General features: G+C 56.4%; 5 protein-coding genes across 5 annotated transcripts; 3 read left to right on the top strand and 2 right to left on the bottom strand.

Moving 5' to 3' along the window:
* Positions 1-5556: 5556 nt before the first annotated feature.
* On the top strand, positions 5557-10803 carry FA10DRAFT_286647 (LAG1-DNAbind-domain-containing protein; the record flags this gene model as incomplete). Its single annotated transcript, XM_025524085.1, has 3 exons — positions 5557-8198; positions 8287-8855; positions 8921-10803. The coding sequence occupies 3 exons, from the start codon at positions 5557-5559 to the stop codon at positions 10801-10803; spliced, it is 5094 nt and encodes a 1697-aa protein (XP_025378176.1).
* Positions 10804-10982: 179 nt separating this feature from the next.
* On the bottom strand, positions 10983-12639 carry FA10DRAFT_267402 (putative VPS4-vacuolar sorting protein). The gene is made up of 2 exons (XM_025521892.1): positions 12445-12639; positions 10983-12370 (listed from the first exon to the last, which is right to left on the bottom strand). Exons 1-2 carry the CDS (start codon positions 12578-12580, stop codon positions 11145-11147), a joined length of 1362 nt encoding a protein of 453 aa, XP_025378175.1. The 5' UTR covers positions 12581-12639; the 3' UTR covers positions 10983-11144.
* A 138-nt stretch (positions 12640-12777) lies between these two features.
* On the top strand, positions 12778-15723 carry FA10DRAFT_302159 (NUC189-domain-containing protein). Its single transcript, XM_025525067.1, has 2 exons — positions 12778-14808; positions 14878-15723. The coding sequence occupies exons 1-2, from the start codon at positions 12850-12852 to the stop codon at positions 15541-15543; spliced, it is 2625 nt and encodes an 874-aa protein (XP_025378174.1). The 5' UTR covers positions 12778-12849; the 3' UTR covers positions 15544-15723.
* A 148-nt stretch (positions 15724-15871) lies between these two features.
* On the bottom strand, positions 15872-20089 carry FA10DRAFT_260712 (hypothetical protein; the record flags this gene model as incomplete). Its single annotated transcript, XM_025520035.1, has 4 exons — positions 15872-18119; positions 18187-18446; positions 18510-18860; positions 18929-20089. The coding sequence occupies 4 exons, from the start codon at positions 20087-20089 to the stop codon at positions 15872-15874; spliced, it is 4020 nt and encodes a 1339-aa protein (XP_025378173.1).
* Positions 20090-20944: 855 nt separating this feature from the next.
* On the top strand, positions 20945-23645 carry FA10DRAFT_267398 (DNA mismatch repair protein MutL). Its single transcript, XM_025521891.1, has 5 exons — positions 20945-21429; positions 21488-21663; positions 21719-21953; positions 22021-22925; positions 22987-23645. The coding sequence occupies exons 1-5, from the start codon at positions 21085-21087 to the stop codon at positions 23591-23593; spliced, it is 2268 nt and encodes a 755-aa protein (XP_025378172.1). The 5' UTR covers positions 20945-21084; the 3' UTR covers positions 23594-23645.
* The last annotated feature ends 1385 nt before the right edge of the window (positions 23646-25030 follow it).

Below are 25030 nucleotides of genomic sequence, written 5' to 3'. Positions count from 1 at the left end.
AGGCTTGTCCAGGCCAGGTGTGTTCACTGCATTGCAACCTAAGACTAGCCGATCTGCTGCCCCATTGCGTTTGTCCGTTCCCCACTGCTCTGGTCAAGCAAAGGAATAGCGGTACACTAGCGTATCGGAGTAAGTCTGGAGATAGCGACGTAATACTTGCATCCGGCCAAATCCAAAAAGGTGAAAACATTGAACCTTCGGATCCTTCCCACTGTGGTACGTTGCTTGTCAGGCATGGATCGTCGGGCAATTGACGAGTTCGACAACAGTCGTTCAGGCAGTGCGCTACTTTTTCCCAGATCAATTTATTGGCGAATACTAAACCGGTATGGCGATAGAGCTGCCCGGGGAGCAGGGTAAGGGTGAGCAAGGACGTGCGAAAAGTTGATTGAATACGTATTTGATGAAATCGAGATTGATGCACAACAATTGGATTCCCAGGCAACGACATTTCGGCAGTTTTTTTCTCTTTCTGCATCAGCTGATCTTACAATTAGATTGTGGCACCCAACATTATTCTTGTCCTTCGTTCAAGACACGGGAAGGAGCAGGGCCTGTTGCTGGCTGCTCAGCGCTGTCTTGGCGACGAAGCTAAGCAACCCCTGCACCCGATCGTCATGCTCCTTTCTGTCATCCTCTGCGTTGTAAGAAGGGCTAGGCCGGAGGATGGATTCGGGCGGAGCGACTGTCGGACATTAAGGGAGGCCGATGAATATAATGGTCACACGGTCCCTGTGATCGGGACCTGCCTTTTACCAGAAGGAGTCGCGTATTGAAACATAATTAAAAAAATCTAAATAATCTCCTTTCCGTTCCCTGCAGCGGTACGAATCTTTCCTACTCGGACCTGCGCAAAGTCTCTAGTTGTGCATCGAGACCATAGCAGTCATTTTCAAATTACTTCGACCCCGGACTTTCAAATTCACTTCTCCGCTGGTCGCCTACCAAGAGCACCCTCCGTCTTGCTGACCCATGATGATCGCGCGATGCATTAATCCATCAGGCTTCCAGAAGGATGTCATATTAATTTGGCCCGATGTCATTTCACCACACAGCCGTCCACTCCTCTCTCACATATCAGCGTTGTTTGCTCTACCTTTTCATAACTCAACAGTGTGATGCGCTTTAGCTATCAAACGCAGGATACTGCCAAGGCGGGAACCCCACTCTCGACATCGCACCTCGTGCTTCTCCATTCTCTTCCGCTCGCTCGAAGCTGCAATTCGACCAGACAGGCACCAAGTATTTGCTAAGCAATGATAGGAAGAAAGAATAACAGGCTAGGCTAGGACCCGCCCGCATCTCTGAGTCTGCGACAGAACGGGATTTTACACATGCATGTGCGTGCTGAGGGCCCAAGCGCCGAAGCGCGACGACCATGTGCCGCATTGCAGGAACAGCAATTAGGCCGCCCGTCACGTGTCGCGCAATTAGGCATCTTCGGAGGTTTCTGTCTCGCTTGGGGTGCGTCCGCGGGATCCACTCTATTAATCAAATGCCCGCTCATTAACAAATGAGAGCTAGTGTAGTAGTAATAAAGTGGTAGTAGCTAGCTAGCTCTTGTCCCGTTGCCTCTGCACCTCTGCTTGTGCAGAACCTTTGTTTCCGATGGCAGTACGTTGCGCGGGGGATGGCTCGGTGCATAAATGACGACGAAGCTTGGAATTGTGATGAGCTGTTTTGCTTGGCAGGAGCGCTATTTATCCGCCTCACTTGTCAACTGGTCGACCCCACCGTCATTGATTGGGCCAAGTTGACACCCCACCGTCTTTGATTGAGCCATAGGGCAGTTCTCAGTGGTACGCCTCGACCGCTTCTCTAGTGGATTTCTCCGAGCGAAGCGAAGAAAGGCACCACAATCATAGCTCGTGATCATAATTCTCCGTTATATGAGATACTGGCCGTAGATCGGTGCATGATACTACTGCGGGCGTTGCCAATCTCCGGCGTAGCCTGTCTTAGACCGCCCAGCGCCGGAACAACGAGGCGAAATTACACGACCGTCTGCCGGCATCTTCTTCGCTGAAGAAGGGTTGTTTTTCGTTCAATGCGTCCGACCGGCGAGCAAATCGGAACGCTTATGATGGTTTTGCCGCGAGGCCAATGATGCCAACTTGGGCAGTGCATGATGTATTTCTCTCCGCGCCCGGCGTTCTTCGGATCTGCCCGCTTAACGGGATGTCTGAATACAAGGTTGCATTTGCGACAAAATACACGCTCGTGAGGAACATTTGGTGAACCTTAATAAAATGACGAGAGGGTCGATCATCTCGGCTATAGTGAAACGAATAAATCCTTCACGACACGCAGCAAGCGATGACAGTACGACAGGTCGGTCTGTGGTTGTCTCACCGGCGGGATAGCAGGGGACTCATCTACCCCTGTCGACAGGGAGACACGATCGGTGCTACTACTCACTAGCAAGCTACTATCATTGTCATTACCATGCAGGTGCTGGCTCCTCTTATCGCATATACCCACGCAACTGCTTCACTATATGACCTAGTAGCCTTACTTGGCTCGGAACTACTTGGACCGAGCGTCGAGCTTTGATCGGGCCGGTCAATAATGTCCTTCTCCTTCAACGGACGTTACGCATTGTTCTGCCGGTGTACTGTACAGTACATGTGACAAGGAAGGTTTAAGGGGTGGGTTAAAACACATGCAAAGGCGCTAAGCAGCAGCGGGGAAATTGCTCGAGGGCAAAACGCGACCCAACGAGGTTGATCGAGTCGTTTAGGCTGCCTCCCGAAGACCCGCACGCCCTTTGACTGCTACTTCAGCTAGCTTGCCATGAGATGCGGGTCAACACAGAGACCCAAGGCCAGCGCTCGAGGGTCGTGGTGCCTCGAGATCAGCGAGATCTTGAGGCAGGAAGTTGTGTCGACCCCGCTCGACGGACAATAAAGGCATATTCTTTAATTGGGTATCAGATTTAGTCTAATCCGCTGTCGGCCTGACTCTGCTTTTTGCAGGACTCGTCACTCTTCTTCCAAACGCTACTACTACTACTACTGCTACTTTACTGCGCTGGATATCGATGAAAAAAATCTTTTCGATATAAGCTACAGAAATTGCTTTGCACCATATCTCATCATTTATCTCTGGCGCGGAAGATACGGTGGGTGCTAGAATCATGAAGAATTCCAGCCAGGCTCATATATGGCTGCGTAACCATGACTTGGTCAAAGGGGGAACATACAGCACAGCACAGCAGATGCCGAGGCTGCGGGCTCAAAGACGTACGGCTGCTTGTTCTATGGAACCAGCGAGATGGAGCGAGGGGAGTCAGACGGGCGAGGCAATCGGTGGAAGAAAGCTGCCTGTCTGTCCTTTTTTCTACGGTTTTCATCATCTTTTAGTTTTATTTTCTTATGGCTTGTTTAAAGACCGGTTAAGCGCGCCGACGTAGTAGTAGTGTAGTAGTCATAGTAGTGCAATTGGAGGTGCATCGCAACGCAGTGTCTCGATCCAATAGTGGCCTTCCTGGACAATCGGCCTAGCTTCTGCTTGACGCCCTTAATCCTGCGATCCAACCCACCCTGGGCTCCTTTATCTGGACACAAAGTCTTCTTTGCGGACAGGCGAGAGGTTTGGGACGACTGCCTTCGCATCACCACGTCGGAGCAGGAAATTCAAAAAGTGGCGCTTAAAGGGCGAACGGAGCGCGAAGTTATCACGTCTGCAGCAAATCTGCCGACTCACCGAAGCCTTTGACGACAAACGACGACGCACATACAGGCCATACACGCACCCGCACACCAAAAAAAAGGGCGGCCGACAACATAGAACTTTGTCGCCTCACTAAGACACGAACGCTGGGCAACGACTTGATTGCCGACGTGTGAAGAGGCGGAAACCTGGCTCTCTCGCTCGTTGCTCCTCGACTCCGCCCAATTCGGCTCCGGGAAACGCTGACGAGCTGGCAGTCACCTCTCTCTGCAGCGCCAGGGCGACGACAACGGCTACAGCAAGCGTAGTTGGGACATCAGCTGGAGCAGCAGCCCCAAAAACGACGACAAAAGGGTGGAAGACGAAGGCATTACATACTCTCCTCTCATGACGACTCTCGAGGCTTCAGCTCCTACCCTCCTTTGACCCCATCTTCCCGACTTTTTCTTCGCATTCAGCAAGACGTTCCTTCTTTTGCGACGACCACACCGCGCCTCGCCTACGAGCATTAACGACCGCAGCCAAGTCGAACTCCGTCGACGAATACTTTCGCCGCTTATCATCCGACCTGGCGCCACTCGGATAACAGCATTCGACTGACACTGGCGCCAGAGACAGAGGGGAATTTAGAGGGAAAAAAAAAGGGGGCGTGGGTGAACCAGAGATTGCCCGCTCCGTCTTAGACCGTTCACGTCCACGCCCACGCCATTTGGAGGAGTTGAGAGCGGCGTCGGTCTGGAGGGCGGCGAAGGAAAGTGGTGCTTGCTCAACAGACTTCGGAACCCTTTCGAGCGGCTGCCTTGCCCAGCGTTGTGCGACTGCAGCCTCCGAGCAGGCATCAAACTCCGCCCCGATTCTCCGACCCTATCAGCCTGGCCCGCCCGCCCCGCCTGAGGTTGGAGGAGCGGTTACCGATTCAAGGAAGGAGGAAAAAAAGGGGAGGGGAAACAAGAGGACGAGATTAAAGCTTGGGTGCCCGAAGTCCGTCGGCGCCATTGCCCCTCATCAGTCTCATCACTCCGGCACAGCAAAGTCAACGACACTGGGCTGAAGCCAAAGAGCAGACGTTCAGCCTCGACACCCCCGCTTTGCTGGTCCCTTTACTGGTGCTACTGGCATCCACGTCGCTGTGCCTGGTTCCGTCGTTGCCGAAATTCGACTTCCACAACGCACGTCAGCGCTCAATTTGCCGGAGCAGTCCTTGGTGCTCTGAACCCGCGCTTGCAGAGGTGAGGTATTTTAAGCAGCGGCAGCAGAAGCGGAATCAGCCGGACGAACTGCAACGGCGCTGCTAGGTGGGGGAGACACACAGCACCGACGACCCTCCCTTTCTCGTTGGTCGGGCAGCCTCGTCGAGTGACGTATCCTCTCCTCGTCCCCCTCCTCCCTCCTCCTTCCCCCTCCTACCTTGCCGCGTGCTGCCGGTTCTTTCGTCCTGGCGCTTTGTCTCCTCTTCTACGGCCCCGTCTCGCCCATTGAACCGATCGGGTGTTGCGGCCAGAGAGCCTTTACGCGGCATCTCGAAGCTCACTTTGGGCCGGCATCCTTGTCGCCACTACGAACGCACGAAGCGCGCAGGGCAAAAACCCAGAGAGACGATAACAGGGAAGGGCGTAGACAGTTGTTCGACGTATCTTTTGGCTCTCTAGGTCGCCGTCGACCCCCAAGCCAATCGACTAGCCGGTTAGCCAGGCAAACAATATCGGAACAGACGACGAAAAGAGGCATAGGCCGCGTAAACGTACTGCCAAGCTGGTGTCTTTCAACGCTGCGCTCTAGTCCCGGTCTTGTCTCGGTCGCCGGTCACCCGACAAGGGACACTTTGACCAACTTCGCTCCGAGTGACTGCCTTGTCGTTGCATACGGCCGTCACTTCGAAACGATATGCAACCGACCGGCAACTGGGGAGCGCCTGGAAGCAGCGTCCCGTCTGATTTGCAGCCTGTCATGTCCTTTGGCAACCAAGGCACATCGCAGCAACAGCAACGGCAACAGCAACAGCAGCAACAGCAGCAGCAGCAACAACAACAACAACAACAACAATCTCAACAACATCAAGAACAACAACACTTCTTCGCTCAATCACAACAAGAGCAGCAGCAGCAGCAGGCCCCTCCGGCACAACATCAACAGCATTCATACCAAAATCAGCAACACGAACTGCAAATTCACCCCCATTCGTCTGACCCAACACGCCCAGGCCAGCCGCCGCCGCCGCATGTAGAACATTTCCAGCAACAACAAGGCTCATTCAACGACCAAAGCAGCGCATTCATGCCGCAATCTGGCGGTTTCATTGCAGACACGCATTCTGCCTATGGGTTGAACCAGCCCGCGCCAGCACCGTCTTCGTCGTCGTCTTCGTCGCTCAGCCGCGCCTTTGAAAACTTCAATGCGCAAACTTTTCATCCCCCTCCCCAACAACAGCATCACCAACAATCTCAACAGCAGCACCAACTTCAACAGGCCTCGCCCTTTCCGTCGGGCAACAACCACTCGTTCAGCGGTGGAGGACAAAGTTTCGACGCCCCGACCTATGGCGCGCGATCTCACGATGCGGCTATGACGTCGGATCACCCACGCGGCTCCTATGACTTCTCACAGGTCATGGGTGTGCATTCTGTGCATCCGCAGCAGCAGCAGCGACCCCATCAGTCCAGTCTGCATCATCAGCATTCGTCCTCTGCCTTGGCCGCGTTTGGGCAACCGTCCCTCGACGCAGCGGCGAACGTCAGCAGCGATGTCAACGGACCTTCCACCCTAAAGTTGCCCGACTTTGACTCCTTCGGCATTGTCCGGTCGACCACCGGCGGCAGCAGTACTGCCAGCTACGGCAGCGGCGCCGATCATTCGTTCACCACGTCCTCTTCGGCAAATTCGTTGGCTGCCGGCCAGGGCTTGGAGGCGTCGCCATCGTCGTCGTCGTCTCAGCGCATGCCGGCGTCACACTACAGCGATTCGGCGCTGAACCAGTCGCAGCAGCTAGCGGCACCATCGCTCAACCGGTCCAGGAAACCAGCCGCTCTCGACTTTGGTCCCGGGCCCTCATTGTCACGCAACTTGGGCTCTGGTTCAGGCCCATCGCTCCAACTGCGTCACCAGGGCAGCAGCAACCAAGGAGGTGCCGCTCATCACGATGCTTGGCTCGAGGCGACGGCCGGTGCTGACGCCATCACGCCTCAAGCTCCCAATAGCCGAGTGGCACAGAGCCAGCCAATGGCTCCACTGACGCTGCACAACTCTGGGGAGTCGACCACCTTCTACGCACCCATGGACGTAAGCGGTCGGGAGTCATCAGGCGAAGGGTCAGGGAACCAGTATGTTTCTGCTGCCAACGTACAGCAGCGCGCGTCATCGTCATCTTCCTCGTCGTCGTCGTCGCACCACCAGATTCAAGGATTGATGCCCTCCTCCTCCTCATTGGAGCAGCTCTCTTCGCTCCAGGTTCAAATACCCCGCTCTCCATCAGACCTGCAACACCGTCACCAAGCCTCGAGCAACTCCTCGCCAATGGCAGCGCCAGGTCCCTTTGCTGTGCAGATGCAGCAACAGCAGCAACAGCAGCAGCAGCACTACCAGCAGCAGCAGCAGCAGCAGCAGCAGCAGCATGGACTCATGGGTAGCTTCAAGGGAAAACCTTACGAGAGAGGCCCGATGCGGCCCATGTCCAGTGCCAGCACGGCGAGCTATGCAAGCAATAGCAGCGGTGGCAGCAATCGGTCTATGATCATGCAACGGACCAGCAGTGCGGGCGAGATCCAATCATACGAATCCTCGCCCGACGACGCATTTATTGCTGCTTTCAACCAGCCAAGTAATTCTCAGCAGTGGCTTGGATCTCCTCAGCAATTCCAAGGAAACAGCCCACAGCAGCAGAGGAGGATCTCGACGCCTCAGAGGCTCCAGCAGGTGCGCGAGACGACGTCTTCGAGCCCGCAACATCCCTTTGCGACGTCGAGCCAGTTGCAGCAACAGCAGCAGCAAGGGTCCCCCATGGGCTTTGACGCCGGTGGCTTTAGTGACCATCGTCTGTCAGCGGCGTTGGCGGCCGCTGCGCAAATCAATACTGCCGGCGGCCCTGGCAACGGTGGCATGCAAGCCTCGCCCAGGGAAGGCAACAGCACGCCCACGATCATGGAGGAGGAGGAAGATATGGCGACGACGCTCAGGACAGCCCACCAACCGCCGTTTGCGGCCGAAGACATTCCTGAATTGCACCTCCAATTTGACAATCTGGCCCAGCAGCCGTTGCATGTCCAGCAGCAGGAACTCGCACGCATGCAGCTGCAGCAGCAGCAGCAGCAGCAGCAGCAGCAACAGCAACAGCATCATCAAGCGCATGGTCTTCGGCACAGTCAAAGTATGCCTCAGCAGGTCATGGTCCCTCGCTACGCCGATGGGGGACCGGCAGCAGTTCTGCGAAGGCATCGACCGCACGTCAGGCCGAGCGTGTACCAGCAGTACAGTTCGTTGCAATTTGGCAACGAGCCTATGCGCGACCTGGGCGACTGCACACCCTTTATCGAGTAAGTTTCAGCTCTTGGTCAAGCATGTTGCCGTGCAAAGAAGTGAGAGTGAGGGAAAGTCAGCTGACATAGCGTACGACGACGGCAGCGAGATCATCGGCAACTACCTTGCGACGCCGAGCCGGCTGGGCCTGGGCGAGAGAACGGTGCTGGTGATGACGAGCAAAGTGGCGCAGAAGAGCTACGGGCAAGAGAAGCGCTTTCTCTGCCCACCACCGATGGTTTTGCTCGTTGGCAGCAGCTGGTGGAGCGCTGCGGGCCAAGATGGTTCCGCGCGGTCCGGTGGCGCGGGACCATTCCCTTCGCCCGTGGCCTCGAAGGAGGAAATGACGGTGCTGACACCGCCCAAGCTGACGATTACCATTAGCGGCGAGGCCGTGACCCAGGAGGGCAGCCTCGAATGGGCGTCGAGCACGGGCAGGCTCATTGACGTCGGTAATTCATCGTCGGAGATGGCCATCTCTGGTCGATCCATTGCAAGGCATCTCTACATAACGGACATTGACGAAAAGAGGCGGCATTGTGAGGCCCTTGTTAAGATATCTGTGCCTGGCGAGACACAGTCGGATCGACGCACACTCGGCACGTTCTCGAGCAAGCCCATCAAGATCATCAGCAAGCCTAGCAAGAAGCGACAGAGCTCGCGTAACTCGGAGCGTGAGTTTAACCAGACTACCTTCTCTTCTTTGTCCAGATCAGAGCACTGATACTTGTCATGGTAGTGTGCGTCAATCACGGATCGACGATCTCGCTCTTCCACCGGCTGAGATCGCAGACGGTCTCGACTCGGTATTTGTGCGTTTCAGGCGCTCCCACGTGGTTCAAGGGATCCGACGGCGAGCCCTTTCTCAAGTCGGACCGGACAGGCATGCTTCCCAATCGAAGCGAGCCGCCGTCTTGCTTTGTTGCCAAGACGACGAGCTGGGACCCCTTCATTGTCTACCTCGTTGATCCACACGTGTCGTCCAAGGCTAGGCCTGACTCTTCGTCCCAGTCGCCATGTCCCGGCTACCCGCCCTTGCCCGTCAATGCGCTGCCGTACAACCCTGCGCAGCCAACGCCGCTATACTACAACCAGCCTGTGGTTCTTCAATGTCTCAACACGGCTGTTGTTAGCCCCATCATGGTGATTCGCAAGGTCGAGCGAGGCACCACCATTGTGGGAGGCGGACAGCAGCCCATCTCGCCCACGACCGGCAAATTCGACCCGTCGGCAGAGGCTTGGGGCGATCCCGTGTCTCAGTTGCACAAGATCGCCTTTGAGATCATCGAGGACCCTAATACGCCAGCGCCGACGCCAACGTCTGAGTCCGGCGAGATGCAATCTCCCGGCGAGAGTGGCCACTTCCTAGGATGTCTCAACGAGCACGTCGGACTGCGCAGACCCTCGGCATCGCGGCAGTGGGTGGCCAGCGCCATGAGTGGGCCTCCAACGCCTACAACTCCTATCACGCCCATGAATGTATCCGGTGCCCCGTCTAACGAGAACGAAGCGCTCAAAATGACGGCATCGCCTCCTACCAGCCCAACGGCGGCTGCGGCGGCGTACGCCGCTGCACAGACTAGGTTCTCGCTCGGTCAGGGGCCACGAGGGGCCATGATTCCTCCATCGGCATCTTCATCGAGTAGCGGGCCCGGAGGATTCAGCTTCAGCGCCTATCACCAGCAACAGCAAAATCAGCACCACCTTCAACTGCATCAGCAACAGCAGCAGCAGCAACATCAACAGCAGCAGCAACAGCAACAGCAGCAACAGCAGCAAGAAGAAGAACTCATGGATTCAACCGAGTCCAATGATGGTGGTAAGGTCAAGCGTCCTCGGAGAGTCTCGTCATCGGTCGTGGTGCAAAAGGACCGAGCTGGAGCATTGGCCTCCAAAAATCGCCGTCGTGGCCAGTCGATGTCGGTACTAGGAATGCAGCAGCAAATGCTTAGTCAAGGTGCTGCTGGCTCTGCTTCAGGACCGTCTTCGGCGATGCAGCATGCTCAACAGCACAATCATCAAGGCAACGCGGGCGGCGGCAACTTTGCGAGCTCCGAGCTGCTCCGCCGAACGAGCAGCTTTGCCAACAGCCTTTCGGCCTCGGAGACCTCTTCTCTGGGTGCGCCTCCCGGGTCACTCTGGACCGTCGATGTCAACGACTCAGACATTTGGACAATTGTCGGAACTGATATCGCGCGGCATACCTTTTATCTTCCGCCGAAGCTCGTTGGCGGCTTCCATGCCAGGGTGCCAAACAAGGACCAGTCGATTGGCCACCTCATCAACGTACCCGCTCCTGCAAAGGAGATTACGCCTGTGCCAGTCCTGACGTCGTATAACACCAGCACAGCAAAGGGCTCCAGTGGAGGAGGTGCCGACAAAGGAGCGAACAGCAACCAACAAGGCCTCGTTACCCTCTTTGGCGAGAACCTTTCGCAAGACCTGTTTGTCTACTTTGGCGACTGGCGATGCGCCCAGATGAAGCTGCAAAGCAGCACGACGATGCTCTGTGCTCCACCGCCGCACCTCGATGAAGGTGGCGTTCCCCGTGGCAGGATGCCCATTCTGCTCGTCCGAACCGACGGCGTCATTTTCCCGACGTCAGTCATCTATGAATGCTGAGGAGGACCATGGACAATGATCGAATTGCTTCCCTGACCTCCTCTTGTCTTTCTTCTGTTTTTTTTTTCTTCGTCTTCTTTCCAACCTGCTTTACGTATCATTGGTTTGAGCCTTTGTTCTCAACTCTCACTCGCTCGTTGCTCATTATATTTCAATCTCTTGCCTCTCACTCTTCGTGTAACTCTCTGTCTCATGCGTTTCCAAATCAAGGGGTTCATCATCTGAAAGGTCGTCTGATAGCCAATGAGCAGAGAGAGGGGATAATGATAGTACACGTTGGAGCACGAAACGAGGTCGAGATAAGAGACAAGAGGGAGAAGACTTTAGAAGTAAGGACCAGTCTACTCTAGGCCGGAGTCTTGGGTGAATTCCAGGTGTTGTTTGAGGTCGCTTTCGGTCACCGTGGGTCTGACCTGTTGAATTGCGCGCACAAAGTCGCTCATGACCAGCGGCGGCTCGAGCAGATCAGCGCCGTCCACGGTTTCCCACGACATTTCCTGCGCAGCAGCGTCGCCCGGTGAGCAGGGCGTCAGGTACTCCTTCATGATGCCCTCTTCGGGCTGAGCACCGTCTGCGCCCTGCGAGGCCTTCAGGGGCGCCATGACCTTCTTGAAGTGCGTCGCAGAGAGGACCTTGCGAACGGGCTGCATGAGCGCGTCGCGGACGAGGACGGAAATGTCGGAGCCGGTGTAACCGTCGGTCTTGATTGCCAGCTCACGGTAGTCCTTGGGCCCCAGGAGGCACGGAGTGCTTCCGACCTGGAGCTCAAACATGCGTTGTCGTGCCTCGAGTTCGGGCAGAGGTATGTAGATTCTCTTTTCAAAGCGGCGCTTGATGGCCAGATCGAGTTGCCAGGGAATGTTTGTGGCGCCCAAAACGAGAACGCCACCTTCGCCGTTGCCAACGCCATCCATCTGGACTAGGAACTCAGTCTTGATGCGCCGGCTGGCCTCGGACTCGCCCTCGCCACGAGTGCCACAGAGCGAATCGACCTCATCGATGAAGATGATAGAGGGTTTCGCCTCGCGAGCCATGGCAAACAGATTCTTGACCAGACGCTCGCTCTCACCCATCCACTTGCTCACAAGGTCACTTGATGAGACGCTGAAGAAGGTGCTCTTGGCTTCCGTGGCGACAGCCTTGGCCAGGAAACTCTTGCCCGTGCCCGGGGGACCGTAGAGAAGGATCCCCTTCCAAGGCGTGCGCTTGCCCGTGAAGAGCTGCGGGAACTTGATGGGCAAGATCACGGCCTCCTTGAGCGAATCCTTTGCCGTCTGCAGGCCGGCAACATCGTCCCAGCTGACATTAGGCGTCTCGGAAAGAATGGCACTTGAGAGGCCAGCCCGCAGCCTCTTTGTCTCTGCATCCTGGTCGTCGCCGCCTTCGCCATCCTTCTTTGGCCCTGCGCCTGCGCCAACTCCCTTCTCGGACCCATTCGCGCCTATCGCGTTTCTGCCGCCCTTGTCATCCTTGCTCTGCGCCAGATGCTGCTTGAGCTTTTCGGCCCGGTCGAGGTACTCTGTGAACTTGTTTCGGATCAGCTCCTTGAGCTTGTCGTTCTTTTCGTCTGCCAGTCACAAGCGCTCCTGACGTTAGCTCAATAAGATCAGGATCAAAAGACAGGGACAGGCATCTGCTCACACTTCAGAGCAAGAAGGAAGAAGTCGAGGCTGTTTTGGTAGAGCTTGTAGGCCTCCTGGTAGTTCTGCTTGGTGTCCTGCTCGATGGCCTCCTTGACGATGCCAATGGCCTTGTCGAGGAAGTTGGAGTTGGCCATGGCTCGGCGCGGCTCGACGTCGGCGTCAAGGTTGCTGAGCTAGTCAATCGATTGTGAAGCGGTCGGTGGAGTGGCTGGCTACCCAGCCGATCTGCCAAGAGGTCGAGACCAAGTGACACTTTCCATGACCGATATGACACGTCAATGCCTTTGATACACGTGATTCAGCTACTGAGTGCACGCCCGAAATTTTTTTTGGCTTCATTGCGAGAACTTTTTTTTTGCCGTTCAGAAGAGCGATCACGGCGTCAAGCACCCAACAATCAACAATGGCCAAGGGCAAGAGCAAGACTCGGCCCCAGTCGACATCGCTCCTGTCGGCGCCAGCAGATGTCACTAGTACCTCTACGTCCAACGTGGTCTCTAGCTTCTCGCCTGATGGGAGGCTTTTTGCCTTCTTGACGCAGGCCATCGACCGGCATCGGTTGCGCATCTACACATCGGCAGAAGGATCAGGCGCGGGGTCCGACGCATCTCTACTGGTTGACTATGTGCTCCCTGAGGCCCGATGCGAGTGCATCAGCTGGGGAAAGCTTCCTGGCTCGAGCAAAGGGCATAAGGACGACGAAACGAGCAAGCGAAGAAGAAAGAGCAAGGGCGACCTCTCTTCGTCGGACGTGAACGGCAGCAGCAGCAGTGGCAGCTCTTCGCAGGTGGTCCTTGCGCTCGGTCTATCGACGGGCGCAATTCACCTCTTCTCTCCGACACAAGGACGAGTGATCAGGATTCTCCACGACGAAGCCATCTCGGCCTCGTCTGCTACCTCCTCGTCGATCACCTCTGTCGACTTTGATTCCGACTTGGGCCTCGTCGTGGGCTGCGCTGCCGATGGCCAGATTCGGACCTGGAACTTGACAGAGTTGCTCGCGGACAAGGCCAACGCCCCCGTCGACAGGATCCGACCAGACGCCTCGACACCGGTACGGACGCTGGCCTTTCTCTCGACTCGAAAGCTGGCCGTGGCGCACCACTCTATCCAGGTGCTTTCTGGCCCGGACAGCAAAAAAGCAGCGCTAGCCTCATTTACTGGGCATGCTTCCAACATCACTCACCTTGTCTCCATTCCTGGAGATGCGCCGAGATTTGTTAGCGCTGCGGACGGTGATCGCATCGTCAATGTATGGGGAATGCCGCCCCAAGGGCAGAAGGAGGCGCGACCCATTGCGACATTAGCTCTCGACTCGACGGTTCGGCAGCTTGCTGCTTACCCGTCGTCATCTGTCGATGCAGTTCTTGTCGTGGTGACGAGCACTGGGGCACTAAGACTGTACGACATTCCCGCTTCGTTGGGCGAGCAGGCCAGCAACGGCTCGGCGGCAGGCGCTCGACCGCGGAAGAGCGCGGCGGGTGTGTCGACACTTCGTAAGCTGTCCGAGATCAGGCTCCTGGCCCGAAAAGACGATCAGGAGAGCTTCCCCATCCTTGACGCCTCCTTTAGCAGCGTAGAGGAGGGTAAATTGTCGATTGCGAGGGTCATCAAGGGCGCAAAGGTGTCCCTTCTCACCACTTTGTGCAAAGATCCGACGACAGGAACTTTCCTTCCTCAGGTCGATGTGCTGAGGCAAGCTGGGACAGGAAATTTGGCAAACTTCGATGATGGCTCCCAAACGATCCAGGGTGGCGGAGCGCAGGCTATGCAAAAATACGCTGAGCCCGAGGTCTCTTCTTCAGCTTCGAGGAAACGCGCAGCTCAAGGTTCGTCCGTCATCAGTGGCAATGGAATGCTCGCCGAGGCGGCCGCTTCGACGACGGCAGATGATCAGGCAAATCTTGATGCAAATCTTGAGGATCTCGAGGGTCCTACGCTGGGATCCAGGCTCAAGGGCCTCGACAGTCGAAGAGTGAACGGCACGTCCAAACCGTCTCGTGGTAGCGACGAAGAAGATGAGGAAGACAGAGACAGCGACGAAGAAGATGACGCTGAGCTTCAACGCCGCGCGCCTCTCCCTCAGGGCTCGCTGTCTCTGGCCCAGACGCTCGTCCAGGCCCTGCATTCGTCCGATTCGTCGCTCTTGTCATCCTGCCTGGCGCACTCGGACCCCAATGTGATCCGACAGACGGTGCGGAGGATTTCTGGCCCGCTCGCTGTTCGACTGCTCGAGAATTGTGTCGATCGGATGTCGGCGGGAGGAAAGAAGAGCAAGGGAGCGCTGGCGGCATCGAACTCTAGGGGCATCATTGAATGGGTCCGGGCAACGCTGACGGCGCACACCAGCTATCTTATGTCTGTGAGTACCAATGATTTCCGTCGCATTGGAAAGAGATGGAGTTTTGAAAGTTGACTTTGAATTTGCTAGCTTCCGGACCTCGTCCATCGACTTGCACAGCTGCACTCGATGCTATCGCATCGTCTCTCGTCGCACGAGCGGCTTCTTCTCCTGCACGGCCGTCTCGAACTGGTCCTCTCTCAGATTGAGATGCGGACGGCCTATGCAGCGGAACAGCGCGTGGCGCAAGGCACCGCCAAGAGCATCTCGGGCGTCAAGACCAAAGGTCGAGGCACCGCTGCTGCTGCGCCCGCTGCGGCCGAGAAGCGGAAGGAGAGGAGATGGGTCGAAGCAAGCGAAGACGAGGATGAAGATGAGGATGAGGACATGGATGAAGATGACGTTGCCGAAGGCGACGAGGTCGATGTGGCCAGAGAAGAGGGCAGCGACGACGGTGACGATGGCGAGATTCAGGACATTGGGCTCGGCATGGGCGACGAGACGGGCGTAACGAGCCTCGACTCGGCAGACGAAGAAGAAGAAGACAACAACGAGGACGACGATGAAGAGATGGACGACGCTGAGGAAGAGGACGAGAGCGAGCTGGAAGAAGATAGCGACGAGGACGAGGAGGATGAGGAAGACAGCGATGATGAGAGGAGTAGCGGGCTGAAGGCAAAGTCCAAGGGTCTCGTCGATGACGAAGCGGAGGAGAGCGATGATGATGACGAGGATTCAGAAGAGGAGGAAGGCTGAGGGTTGAATGCCAAGCGTTTATCTCCTTTATATCGCAAAAGTTGTCTCACCAAACACCACATTCACCAGTCCGGAGCAAGAACCGCATGTTGTCTCCATCTACTTTAAAGATAATTCTTTGATCATCATCAAGCTGCGACGACTGATCGTGATTATTCTCCTCAATGTGCTTTACAACACAAATGACAGTTGATGTGACAAGGCGCAGTCAAGGTAGTCGTAGAGGCCCATGCATAGAAGAGAGGAGAAAACAAGAGAGACAGATGGGGAGAGAAAACGTTCCGAGGAAAGTGAAAAGACACAGGAAAAGGGATGAGCGAGGGTGCGACTAGAAGCGAGGCTGGTTGTGAGGCGAGGAGACCTGCTGTGACTGTCGAGCAGATGCCGATGCCGTAGAGGAGGACGAGACGCCTTGACTGTGATACGCTCCCTGCTGTTGCTGGTGGCCAGGCGAAGGCAGTCGATTGTTGTTCGAGCTATAGCGACGGTGGTCCAGGCCTGCAAATGCATCAGCACCACCGCTGCCGCCCGCGAGCGCCGCAGCGTGGCTCGACGGTGAGAGCGCTGTATTGGGTGGTAGGATGCTCCCAGGCACAAGACCGGCATACATCGTTGACGGTCCGATACCACCTGCACTTCCTTGCTGCGGGCTTGCCGCCGACAGAGGAGCGCCTGCCGATGTGGGGCTCATCATGACTGCCATCGAATGACGATTCGACGACGATGATGGCCCACCACTCTGATGTGGCTGCTGCTGATGCTGGTACTGAGTCGGTTTGAGTGATGGCATGAGCTGAGCAATGCCTGTGTCGTAAGGATCAAATGACAGCCCAGCATTGCCATAGAGTCCACTTGCAGTTGTTGCTGACGCTGGCTGCTGCTGCGTAGGCTGGTATCGCGCCGCTTGCGCTCCAGCAGCCGAGGAAGACGAGGAGGCGCCCGAATAGGCTACAGGCGGTGCAGCAATGTGCGAAGTGGGCGACTGCGTCGAAAGCTGCCTCAGGGAAGCCGAAGACGCCATCGAAGTATCGTGTGGGTTCACCAACCTCCGATTGTCATGGCTGTCGACGACGACGGAGAACATCGAAGGGGAGGTGACACTGCCACCCGACTTGGGCGACGCATGGTACGATGAGTGCCTATTTGACGATGCTTGATAGGAGGGTGATGTGGCTGTTGCGGACCATTGAGGTTGGCCCCATCCTCCTGCGGCAGGCGGGCTCATCTCGGCCTGCTGTTGCAGCATCTCGAGATTCTGGTAGCTCGTCGACGAAGTTTTCCCGCCAGCTTGACCTTGCTGAACAGGCGGGCGCTGCTGTTGCTGCTGCTGCTGCGGTTGAGCTCCGTTTTGCTGGCGTCTCTCCCATTCTCGCAACGACTCTTCGCGGTTGAGCACCGGCGTCACCGACTGACCAGCACCCGTATTCGAATCCAAGCCCATCCGAGCCATTTTTGGAGGAATGATGTCCATCCTCGTCAGCGTGTTGCTCCGGCTCCGATTCTGCGTCTGCGCATAAGCCCCGCTAGATGCTGCATTCGGACCTCGGCCTCCACCGTCGCCATAGTGGGGAGGAGACATGGTCGCGTGCATCTGCGCCGCGTGTGCGTGAGCCTGCGCGGCATGTTGAGCTTGGACCTGCGCCTGGGCCTTTGCCACCGCCTGGGCCTGTGCTTGCGCCTCGGCTTGTTGTGCCTGAGCTTGGGCCGCCGCAGCCTCCTCGCGCGCATACGGGTTGTTGACGGCAGGCAGCTGCGCTTGTCTTGCCTGATGGACTGAATTGTACGTTTGCTGCTGAGCCAGGTGCTGATTGTAGGCTGCAGCATCGTGGTAAGCGCGCCCTGATGATCGTGGTGCAGTCTGTGGAAGCCCGCCATATGGATGTTTGGTCGTGGTGTCTTCATTGGTCAGAGCCTTGCTGCTGCGGGAAGAGCTGATACCAGCAGTGGGCGATGTCGGGGGCGGCTTGAACGGCTGCGTGAACTTTTCGCCAGTGATGAAAGGATGCAGCTTGGCCTGTTGGGGCGTCCAGCGCTGGCTGGGATCCATGTGCAGGAGCCCAGAGACAAAATCGACAAACGAAGTCCGATTTGCCATCTCCTTTTGCACGTCTGTGCTCTTGCCACTCTTTCTCGCCAGAGGATACGTCTTGATAATGTCCGGCAGCGTTGTGGCCTCAAAGTATCGCTTTGACGGCTGTTCCTGAACGTTGTGCTCTCTCGAATACTGCTCCAAGGATTTGAGCCGATAATTCCGACGTCCGTAATCGTCGGTGTAGACGCTGAAAAATTCGCCCGTTTGTTTGCCATTCTCGAGCATGAAAGCCGGGGGTAAACCGAGCATCTCGACAATGCGGCAGACCTGGTTGTACTCGGACGTGCCTGGAAACAGCGGCAGACCCAGAAAGAGCTCGACAGCAATGCAACCCAGCGACCACATGTCGATGGCCGAGTTGTAAGGCAACCCAAGCAAGACCTCCGGTGAGCGGTAGAAGCGCGATTGGATGTAGGTGTACACCGTCTGTCGTTCATGACATGCCGACCCAAAATCGACAAGTTTGATGCTTGGCGTTTGCAGCCTGATGTGTAATAGTTCATCAGCAGAAAGCTTCGTTGAAAAGAAAAGATAGGAAGAGCGCAACTCACGTCTTGAGAAGAATATTCTCAGGCTTCAAGTCGCAGTGGATCAGCCGGGCCTCGTTGAGAACGGTGAGAGCGTCGAGAAGCTGGGTGGTAAAGACTTTGACGAGGCTGGTGCTGAGACCTCGGAAAGAGTTCTGCTTGATGAGCTCGTAGAGGTTCGACGACAAAAGCTCAAAGACGAGGCATAGATGTTTCGCGTGGATGAAAGTGTCGCGCAAGCGCAGGATATGATGCTCGTCATTCGGATCCCAGCTTCCATTGAGCTGGCAAAGAAGAAGAAAAGAATGAGCGTCTGCATGAGATGATGAGAAGAGGCGAGAACTCACCATTTCGAGAATCGTGACCTCCATCATACTCTGGTTGAAGTAGGCAGGCTTATTCTTGATGACTTTCACAGCCACAATCTCGTGCGTCTTCATGTTCTGGCACTTGACCACTTGCCCGAAAGTGCCCTGACCAAGAATGTCGAGAATGAGGTACCGGTTGCCCTCCTCGGCCCCGAGCCAATCGTTGACGTAGAGAATGTAATCACTGTCCTCGTTGTCGTGCCCATCATTATGCATAGGCTTGCTTGGCTTGGTCAACACTCTTCTGGGGTTGAATGAAAGCTCGTAGAAGAAAGAGGGGTTGACGAGGTGGTAGGTGTGGTGGAGATAGGCCGTCATGGCTTTGAGCGGCTGTTTTGGAAATATGTATCTCAGCATCACTTCAAGAGGAGGAAAGGCATTCGTAACTGGCTACTTACGCTGACGTATCCGCCCGTAGGGTCCGCTCTTCTCCCCTTGCCCTGCTGAGCCAGGTCTGTGTTGGTCTTGAGATCCGAAAGATCTCGCACTCTCCTGAAGCCCTCTGCAGGTCGAATGGCAGGACGGACTTTGGCGGGATGCGGCTGTGCGCTCCAGTCGTATCCTGCTCCCGACTCGACGCCAGAGGGTGTGAGTGTGGTCCGCCTTTCTCTCCGCTGCTGCTCGCCAGGCTCTACGCTCATCCGACCTGCGTCATTGTGGCTCCCGTAGCCCATCGGCGCCCCACCAACGGAGATCTGTCCTTGCTGGTACGGTGACGATAATCGCCCCGTCGGCGCACCGGCATTGCTGGTATAGAGGGGCAACGAGTCGCCCATAAGCTGAGACCCATTGCCGGACTCGACCGGAGGCCGCGACCCAGCGTATTGGCGACCCGGCGAGAGACGATGCGAAGGACTCAACGATGTAGGAAGATCCATGTATGCACTGCGAGACGCGCCTGGATTGTTCGAAGTTGATGGTGCGTAGGATGACGACGATGATGGATCGGCAAACATGCTTACGGGACGATTGGATGAATGCGGCGCGTACGACGATGTTCCGGTCTGCAAGCCTGTGGGTGATCGCGGCCCTCTTCCTCCTGCGTGCTGCCCGCTGTAGGACGGTGTATCGACAATCATCGAGGCCCGTTGTGGGCTGTAGGGACTATTCATGAAGTTGCCGCTCGGAATGTGTGTGTTGATCGTCGGCAGAAGGCTTCCTCCTGACGAAGAAGGGCCACCACGAGGAGGCTGAGGGGCATACGAAGACGTGGAGCCACCATCAGAAACAGAAACCTCTCTTCGATCTCGTGACCGGTACGGGCTAGAAGAGTCGATGGGGTGCGGCTGTGTTGGCGACGTTGGACTGTAGACAGAATTCTGCAGTTGCTGATAGGCGGCATGGCCGAGTGATTGACTTCGTCCCAGTGTTGTCTGCGTCGAAGAAGGGCTCGAGGCCGAGTGAGGTGATAATTGGCTTAATCGCGGCGAGACATAGGCCGGCAGGTGCGAGTAGCTGGTGCCGTCGAAGCCCATCGATGGTAATTGACCGCCAGCAGTCGCTGAAGGGCCGGGAGGCAGCGGCGAGTAGGCGTTGTTCTGCCGCTGCTGGTGCTGCATCGTTGGTGATCTAGCCTTGGATGGGGAGCTATTATAAGCGCCCGGCGGCAAGGTGGGAGCTCCAGCATGCGCCATCGGCACACCCTGTTGTCCTGGTCCTCCGCTCGCGGCTCTCTGAACGCCAGGGTCAACGGTACCCATGTTTATGACGTGCTGCTGTTGCTGAGATGACAGCGGCGGAGGTGGCTGGTGTTGCTGCTGGTGATGATGTTGCTGTGACTGGCCGTGCGCTCTGCCACTCAGGTCTTCAGCAAAGCCACCTCCATAGCTCGACCCAGGTCTTGCCATGCCGCCCGATGCGCCAGCCCCGGCAAGGACCAAGCTGGGCTGAAAGCACCGAAAGGGAGGCGGCGAAGAGGTCGAAGCCGCAAAAGCGAGGTCGTGAACCGACACGGACTTGGACACTACCAAGCCCTTCTCAGAAACGTCGTCGGTCGAGGTGGCCTCAACAGGACGCTGTTACCTCTCGCGCTCGCTCGGGCGCTGCGCTTGGCGCCGACGGGCTGGGCGTCGGCTATCGCCTCTGATCTTCGAAGTACGTCTTGGCGGCCGTCACTCGTTCCAGAGGAAACAGGGGTTTCGGATGGGTTTACAGGTCCGTCGAGGATGAAGAATGGGACGTGACGCCTTTCGGGGGTGATGACCCGGTCAGCGCCAAAGACGTGTCTTGTCTTGGGTCAGTTGTTCTGCAGGAGGTGGGAATGTCGCCTCGAAGCCTCGTCGTCCTGTGCACACAAGTCGTTGTCGCCGTAAAAGTGTCGCGTTGTGATGAAAGGGTGCCTCGTCGCAGCTCCCGTCCATACAACCTTACTTTGGCTAGCTCTCTCTCGTCTTTCCAACCAACTTGAGACGATTGCTACCGCTTTGTCCGTCCACCCAGGCGCCTCGTGCTCCTGTGCCGCCACGAGAGCGAAAATGCGAAACGCGTCCGTGCGTGAGTAACAAACAATTAAGTTCAATATTTGGAACGCTCAGTCACTATACGCCTCACGACAATGGACGAGGACGACGAAGAGGCCTTGGCTCCGGGGGAAGGTGAGGTCGGACTCGAGGAGCCGCACATGGAGCAAGAGCGGAATAGAGAAGACGAGGAACATGAGGAAGAAGAGGATCAAGATAGGCATGAGCGGCTTCTGCAGGCAGAGGCTCGTCCCATCATTCGTCTCGAGGAGGATGTCGTGAATCGGATCGCGGCTGGCGAGATCATTCACCGGCCCGCGAACGCCCTCAAGGAGCTCATCGAAAACAGCCTCGATGCCGGTGCGACGCTGATCAAAATCGTCCTGAAAGAAGGCGGTCTCAAAACGCTCCAGATCCAGGACAATGGTTGCGGGGTCAAGGTACGTAACCTGACGCTTCCTTTCTAGCGATTTGATTTCCTGATTATTTCGGTGACAGGCCTCGGATCTGCCTCTACTTTGCGAGCGCTTCGCCACCTCGAAACTCAGAGACTTCTCCGACTTGAGCCGAATGACGACATTTGGATTCCGTGGCGAGGCACTTGCCAGCATCAGCTATGTCAGTGCAGCCATGACCGTTGTTAGCAAGACAAAGGACAGCGACTGCGCATACCGGTGAGACCAGAACGAGCTCTCTGCCTTTAGCGTCCGGCGCTGACTACGAGCATAGTGCATCATATGCCGAAGGAACCCTCGTTCCTCCGAAGCCCGGCCAGTCGGCAACACCCAAACCATGCGCAGGCACCGACGGAACCCAGATTATGGCAGAGGACCTTTTTTACAATGTACCCCAGCGCCGAAGGGCTCTCAAGAGTGCTGCCGACGAGTACAACCGATGTCTCGATGTTGCTTCTAAGTACGCTGTTCACTATGGAGGCCGAGGTGTAGGATTTGTCTGCAAAAAGGTCAGTCGGTCGCCCTTTGTGCAAGTCGAACTTCCTCTTGTTGACTAAATGAATTTGGGGTGAGAAGGCGACTTCCCACGTCACGGATCTCAGCACACCGGCGTCGGATGCAGCGACCACGCTTGACACGATTCGATTGCTCTACGGCAGCAGTATCGCAAGGGAGCTCGTACGGCTGAAGCCACGGCGCGTCTCGTCGCTAGGCTTTTCCGTCGAGGGCTGGCTCAGCGGTGCCAATTACTCGACAAAGAGGACCACATTTCTCCTTTTTATTAATCACCGTCTCGTCGACTGTGCCCCGCTCAAGCGCTCATTCGAGGCCTTGTACGGCTCGCTGCTTCCTAAAGGGGGGCATCCCTGGATCTATTTAAGCCTGGAGATTGACACGGAGAAGGTGGACGTCAACGTCCACCCCACCAAAAGAGAAGTTCGCTTCCTCGACGAAGACGACATCATTGAGGCAGTCTGCGAGCATGCCCAGGACTGTCTTGCGGGTGCCAACTCCAGTCGCAACTTCCAGCTCACTCAAGCTATCTTGCCAGGAGCATCGATACCCGAAGGGAGAAAGGATGGGGCGCAAGCACCGGTCATTTCCAGAAGCAGCGGCTATCCACAGCATACGGTGCGCGTCGACGCCAGAGCACAGACGCTAGACTCTATGGGTGCCTTTACACAGATCGAGCCCAGTAACGAGCCGGCCTCTTTACCCTACCGTGGACTTCCTGAAGGTGAATCACAGAAGCAACAGCAACAGCCGCCAGCGACAGCGACGGCGAGGCGAAAGATTGCTGAGAGCGAGTGCACCCTGGCAAGTGTTCGAAAGATGCGCGAGCGAATCTCAAAGGCTCGGCATCAGGGCCTGACGGACGTCTTTCAAAACCACACGTTTGTCGGTGTCGTGGATACTGCCAAGTCGCTCTCTCTGCTCCAACATCGTAAAGAGCTCTACATTTTCGATCACGCTCAGATTATGTGAGTAGTAGTACCTCGACATCTTGTCATTGATGCAACTGACTCAGTGATGAGCTCACAGCGAAGATTTTGCATACCAACTTGCTATACGGCAATTCGGCAACCTCGCCCGGGTCCGACTGTCACCACCACCCAGCCTGGCCGACCTGTTGCGCACTGCTCTCCTCGTTGAAGCCAGTCAACCACAGCCAGGTCGTGGGGATCTCTCAGACGACGACATTATCGTGAGGGTAACGGAGAAACTCGTTTCAAGGGCCGACATGCTCGAAGAGTACTTTTCTATCAAGGTCGACGGCGAGGAGCAGACTTTGGAAACGTTACCAGCATTGATCCCCGGACATTCAACTATCGTGCTGGAGAGGCTGCCCACGCTCATGCTGCGCTTGGGAAGCGAGGTCGACTGGGAGCGCGAGCGCGAGTGCTTCGAGGGCATCGCCAAGGAGCTGGCCTTGCTGCATGTCCCCATGTTTGAAGGAGAATCAGAAGAGGGTCAAGAGCCTGAGTCAAAGGATCCGGGCGCAGATCTGGAGAAGTTGACAAGGGTCATGACCCAGGCGTGGCTACCCTCCATGCGCTGCTACCAGCCATCAAAGGACCTCATTGCAAACAAAGCCGTGGTACAGGTTGCCAGCCTTCCGTCACTGTATTCTGTTTTCGAGCGTTGTTAGCAATGTCGTCCACTCTGTATGCATATGTAAACGTTTGTAATCTTCACTGGTCATTGTTTATATCTGCTGATGCCTTCTTTAGTCTAAGGCCTGACTTGTAGTCTTCCGCAGACAACGATTGTGAAAAGGGCATTTCATTCACGTCAATTAAAGGCACAGTGCTTTTCGACAAGCCGATCACCTCGTCCTGATGATGCCCGCCGCGACGAGCTTGTTAATTTTCTCCCGGACAGCTGCAAATTCGCAGTGCGTCAGCCTCTCGATTTTCTTCTTCCTCCTTTGACGCTCAGAGAAGACTCACTTGGGTTGCTCATGTGGTCGGTAAGAGCCTTCGGGTCGCTGTGGAATGGACAAGGGTGGTTAGTAAACCACCTCCAGCAACTCGATCAACAATGATCTACACACCTTTGGGCCTGCTGCAGGATGGACTGCATGACTGGGTCCTGCATGATCTTTGCCACCTCGGGATCCCGCATCGCCCTCTGAAGCGTCTCCTCGTCCGTCTCTGTATTCCGCTGCGTGGCGAGGGCCTGCATGACCTTGCTCGTCTGCTGCTGGATTTCGCGCGTGTTGGCGTTGCCGTGCCCTCCATCAATGTCAGCCGCACGCTGGATGGCCTCAAGAGACTTGGTGTAGTCCTTCATGCTGAAGAGGACGTTGGACTTGCGAATGTGGCCCTTGACAAAGTTGGCATCGATGCCGATGGCCGTCTCGCAATCCTTGAGGGCCTCTGGCAGAGCGACGAGCTTGGTGTATGCGCTGGCCCGGTTCGTGTAGCCCCTCGGGTCCGATGGATTGCGCTTGATGCTCTCCGTGTACGCCGTCACGCTACCAACAAAGTCGCCCTTCTTGTACAGGTCATTTCCCTTGTTGCGCTCCTCCTCGCTCTTGGCTGGATCGATGTACGCCTGCGTCTCCCTCTCCTTGCGCGTCTTTTCCGCCGCGCGCAGTTTCGCCAGGATCTCGGGTGTGCGGTGCTCCGTCAGCGACTTCTCATAGAAGTTGATGGCCTTTTCCAGGTCATCGAGCTTGTCATAGGCAGATCCGATCCTTCCAAAGGCCTTTGCCACGAGCTTGTAGTCTGCTCGCATGCTCCGCCCCTCCTCGACCGCCTTCTCGCACGTCTTGATGCACTCCTGGTAGTTGCCCTGCTCAAAGTAGCACGCTGCCAGGTTGTTGAGGTAGGTGATGTCCTTCGGATTGAGCTCCCAAGCCTTCTTGTAGTGCTCGATTGCTGGCTCGAAGTCACGCTTGAGATATCGCTCATTTCCCTTGGCCTTCTCAGCATCGCCAGCTTCCTTCGCCTTCTTGTCATCGGCTTCCTCGGCAGCAGGCTCTTCGTTGGCCTCCTCCATGGGCGTGTCCTCAGAGGCAGCGGCGGGCGCAGGCGCGGTCTTCGAGGATGAAATGCCGGCAGAAGAGGAGCTCTGCTCCGGT

The sequence above is a fragment of the Acaromyces ingoldii genome (genome assembly GCF_003144295.1).
Source record: "Acaromyces ingoldii strain MCA 4198 unplaced genomic scaffold FA10scaffold_3, whole genome shotgun sequence".
NCBI lineage: Eukaryota > Fungi > Basidiomycota > Exobasidiomycetes > Exobasidiales > Cryptobasidiaceae > Acaromyces > Acaromyces ingoldii.
This window is presented reverse-complemented; position numbering and strand designations above follow the sequence as displayed.

Coding starts and splice junctions, on each gene's coding strand:
- FA10DRAFT_267402 (XM_025521892.1), bottom strand. CDS start 12,580: ATGGCCAACTCCAACTTCCTCGACAAGGCCATTGGCATCGTCAAGGAG. Junction 12,371..12,444: donor CTTCCTTCTTGCTCTGAAGT/GTGAGCAGATGC, acceptor TGTGACTGGCAG/ACGAAAAGAACGACAAGCTC.
- FA10DRAFT_302159 (XM_025525067.1), top strand. CDS start 12,850: ATGGCCAAGGGCAAGAGCAAGACTCGGCCCCAGTCGACATCGCTCCTG. Junction 14,809..14,877: donor ACACCAGCTATCTTATGTCT/GTGAGTACCAAT, acceptor TGAATTTGCTAG/CTTCCGGACCTCGTCCATCG.
- FA10DRAFT_267398 (XM_025521891.1), top strand. CDS start 21,085: ATGGACGAGGACGACGAAGAGGCCTTGGCTCCGGGGGAAGGTGAGGTC. Junction 21,430..21,487: donor ACAATGGTTGCGGGGTCAAG/GTACGTAACCTG, acceptor TTTCGGTGACAG/GCCTCGGATCTGCCTCTACT. Junction 21,954..22,020: donor TAGGATTTGTCTGCAAAAAG/GTCAGTCGGTCG, acceptor TGGGGTGAGAAG/GCGACTTCCCACGTCACGGA.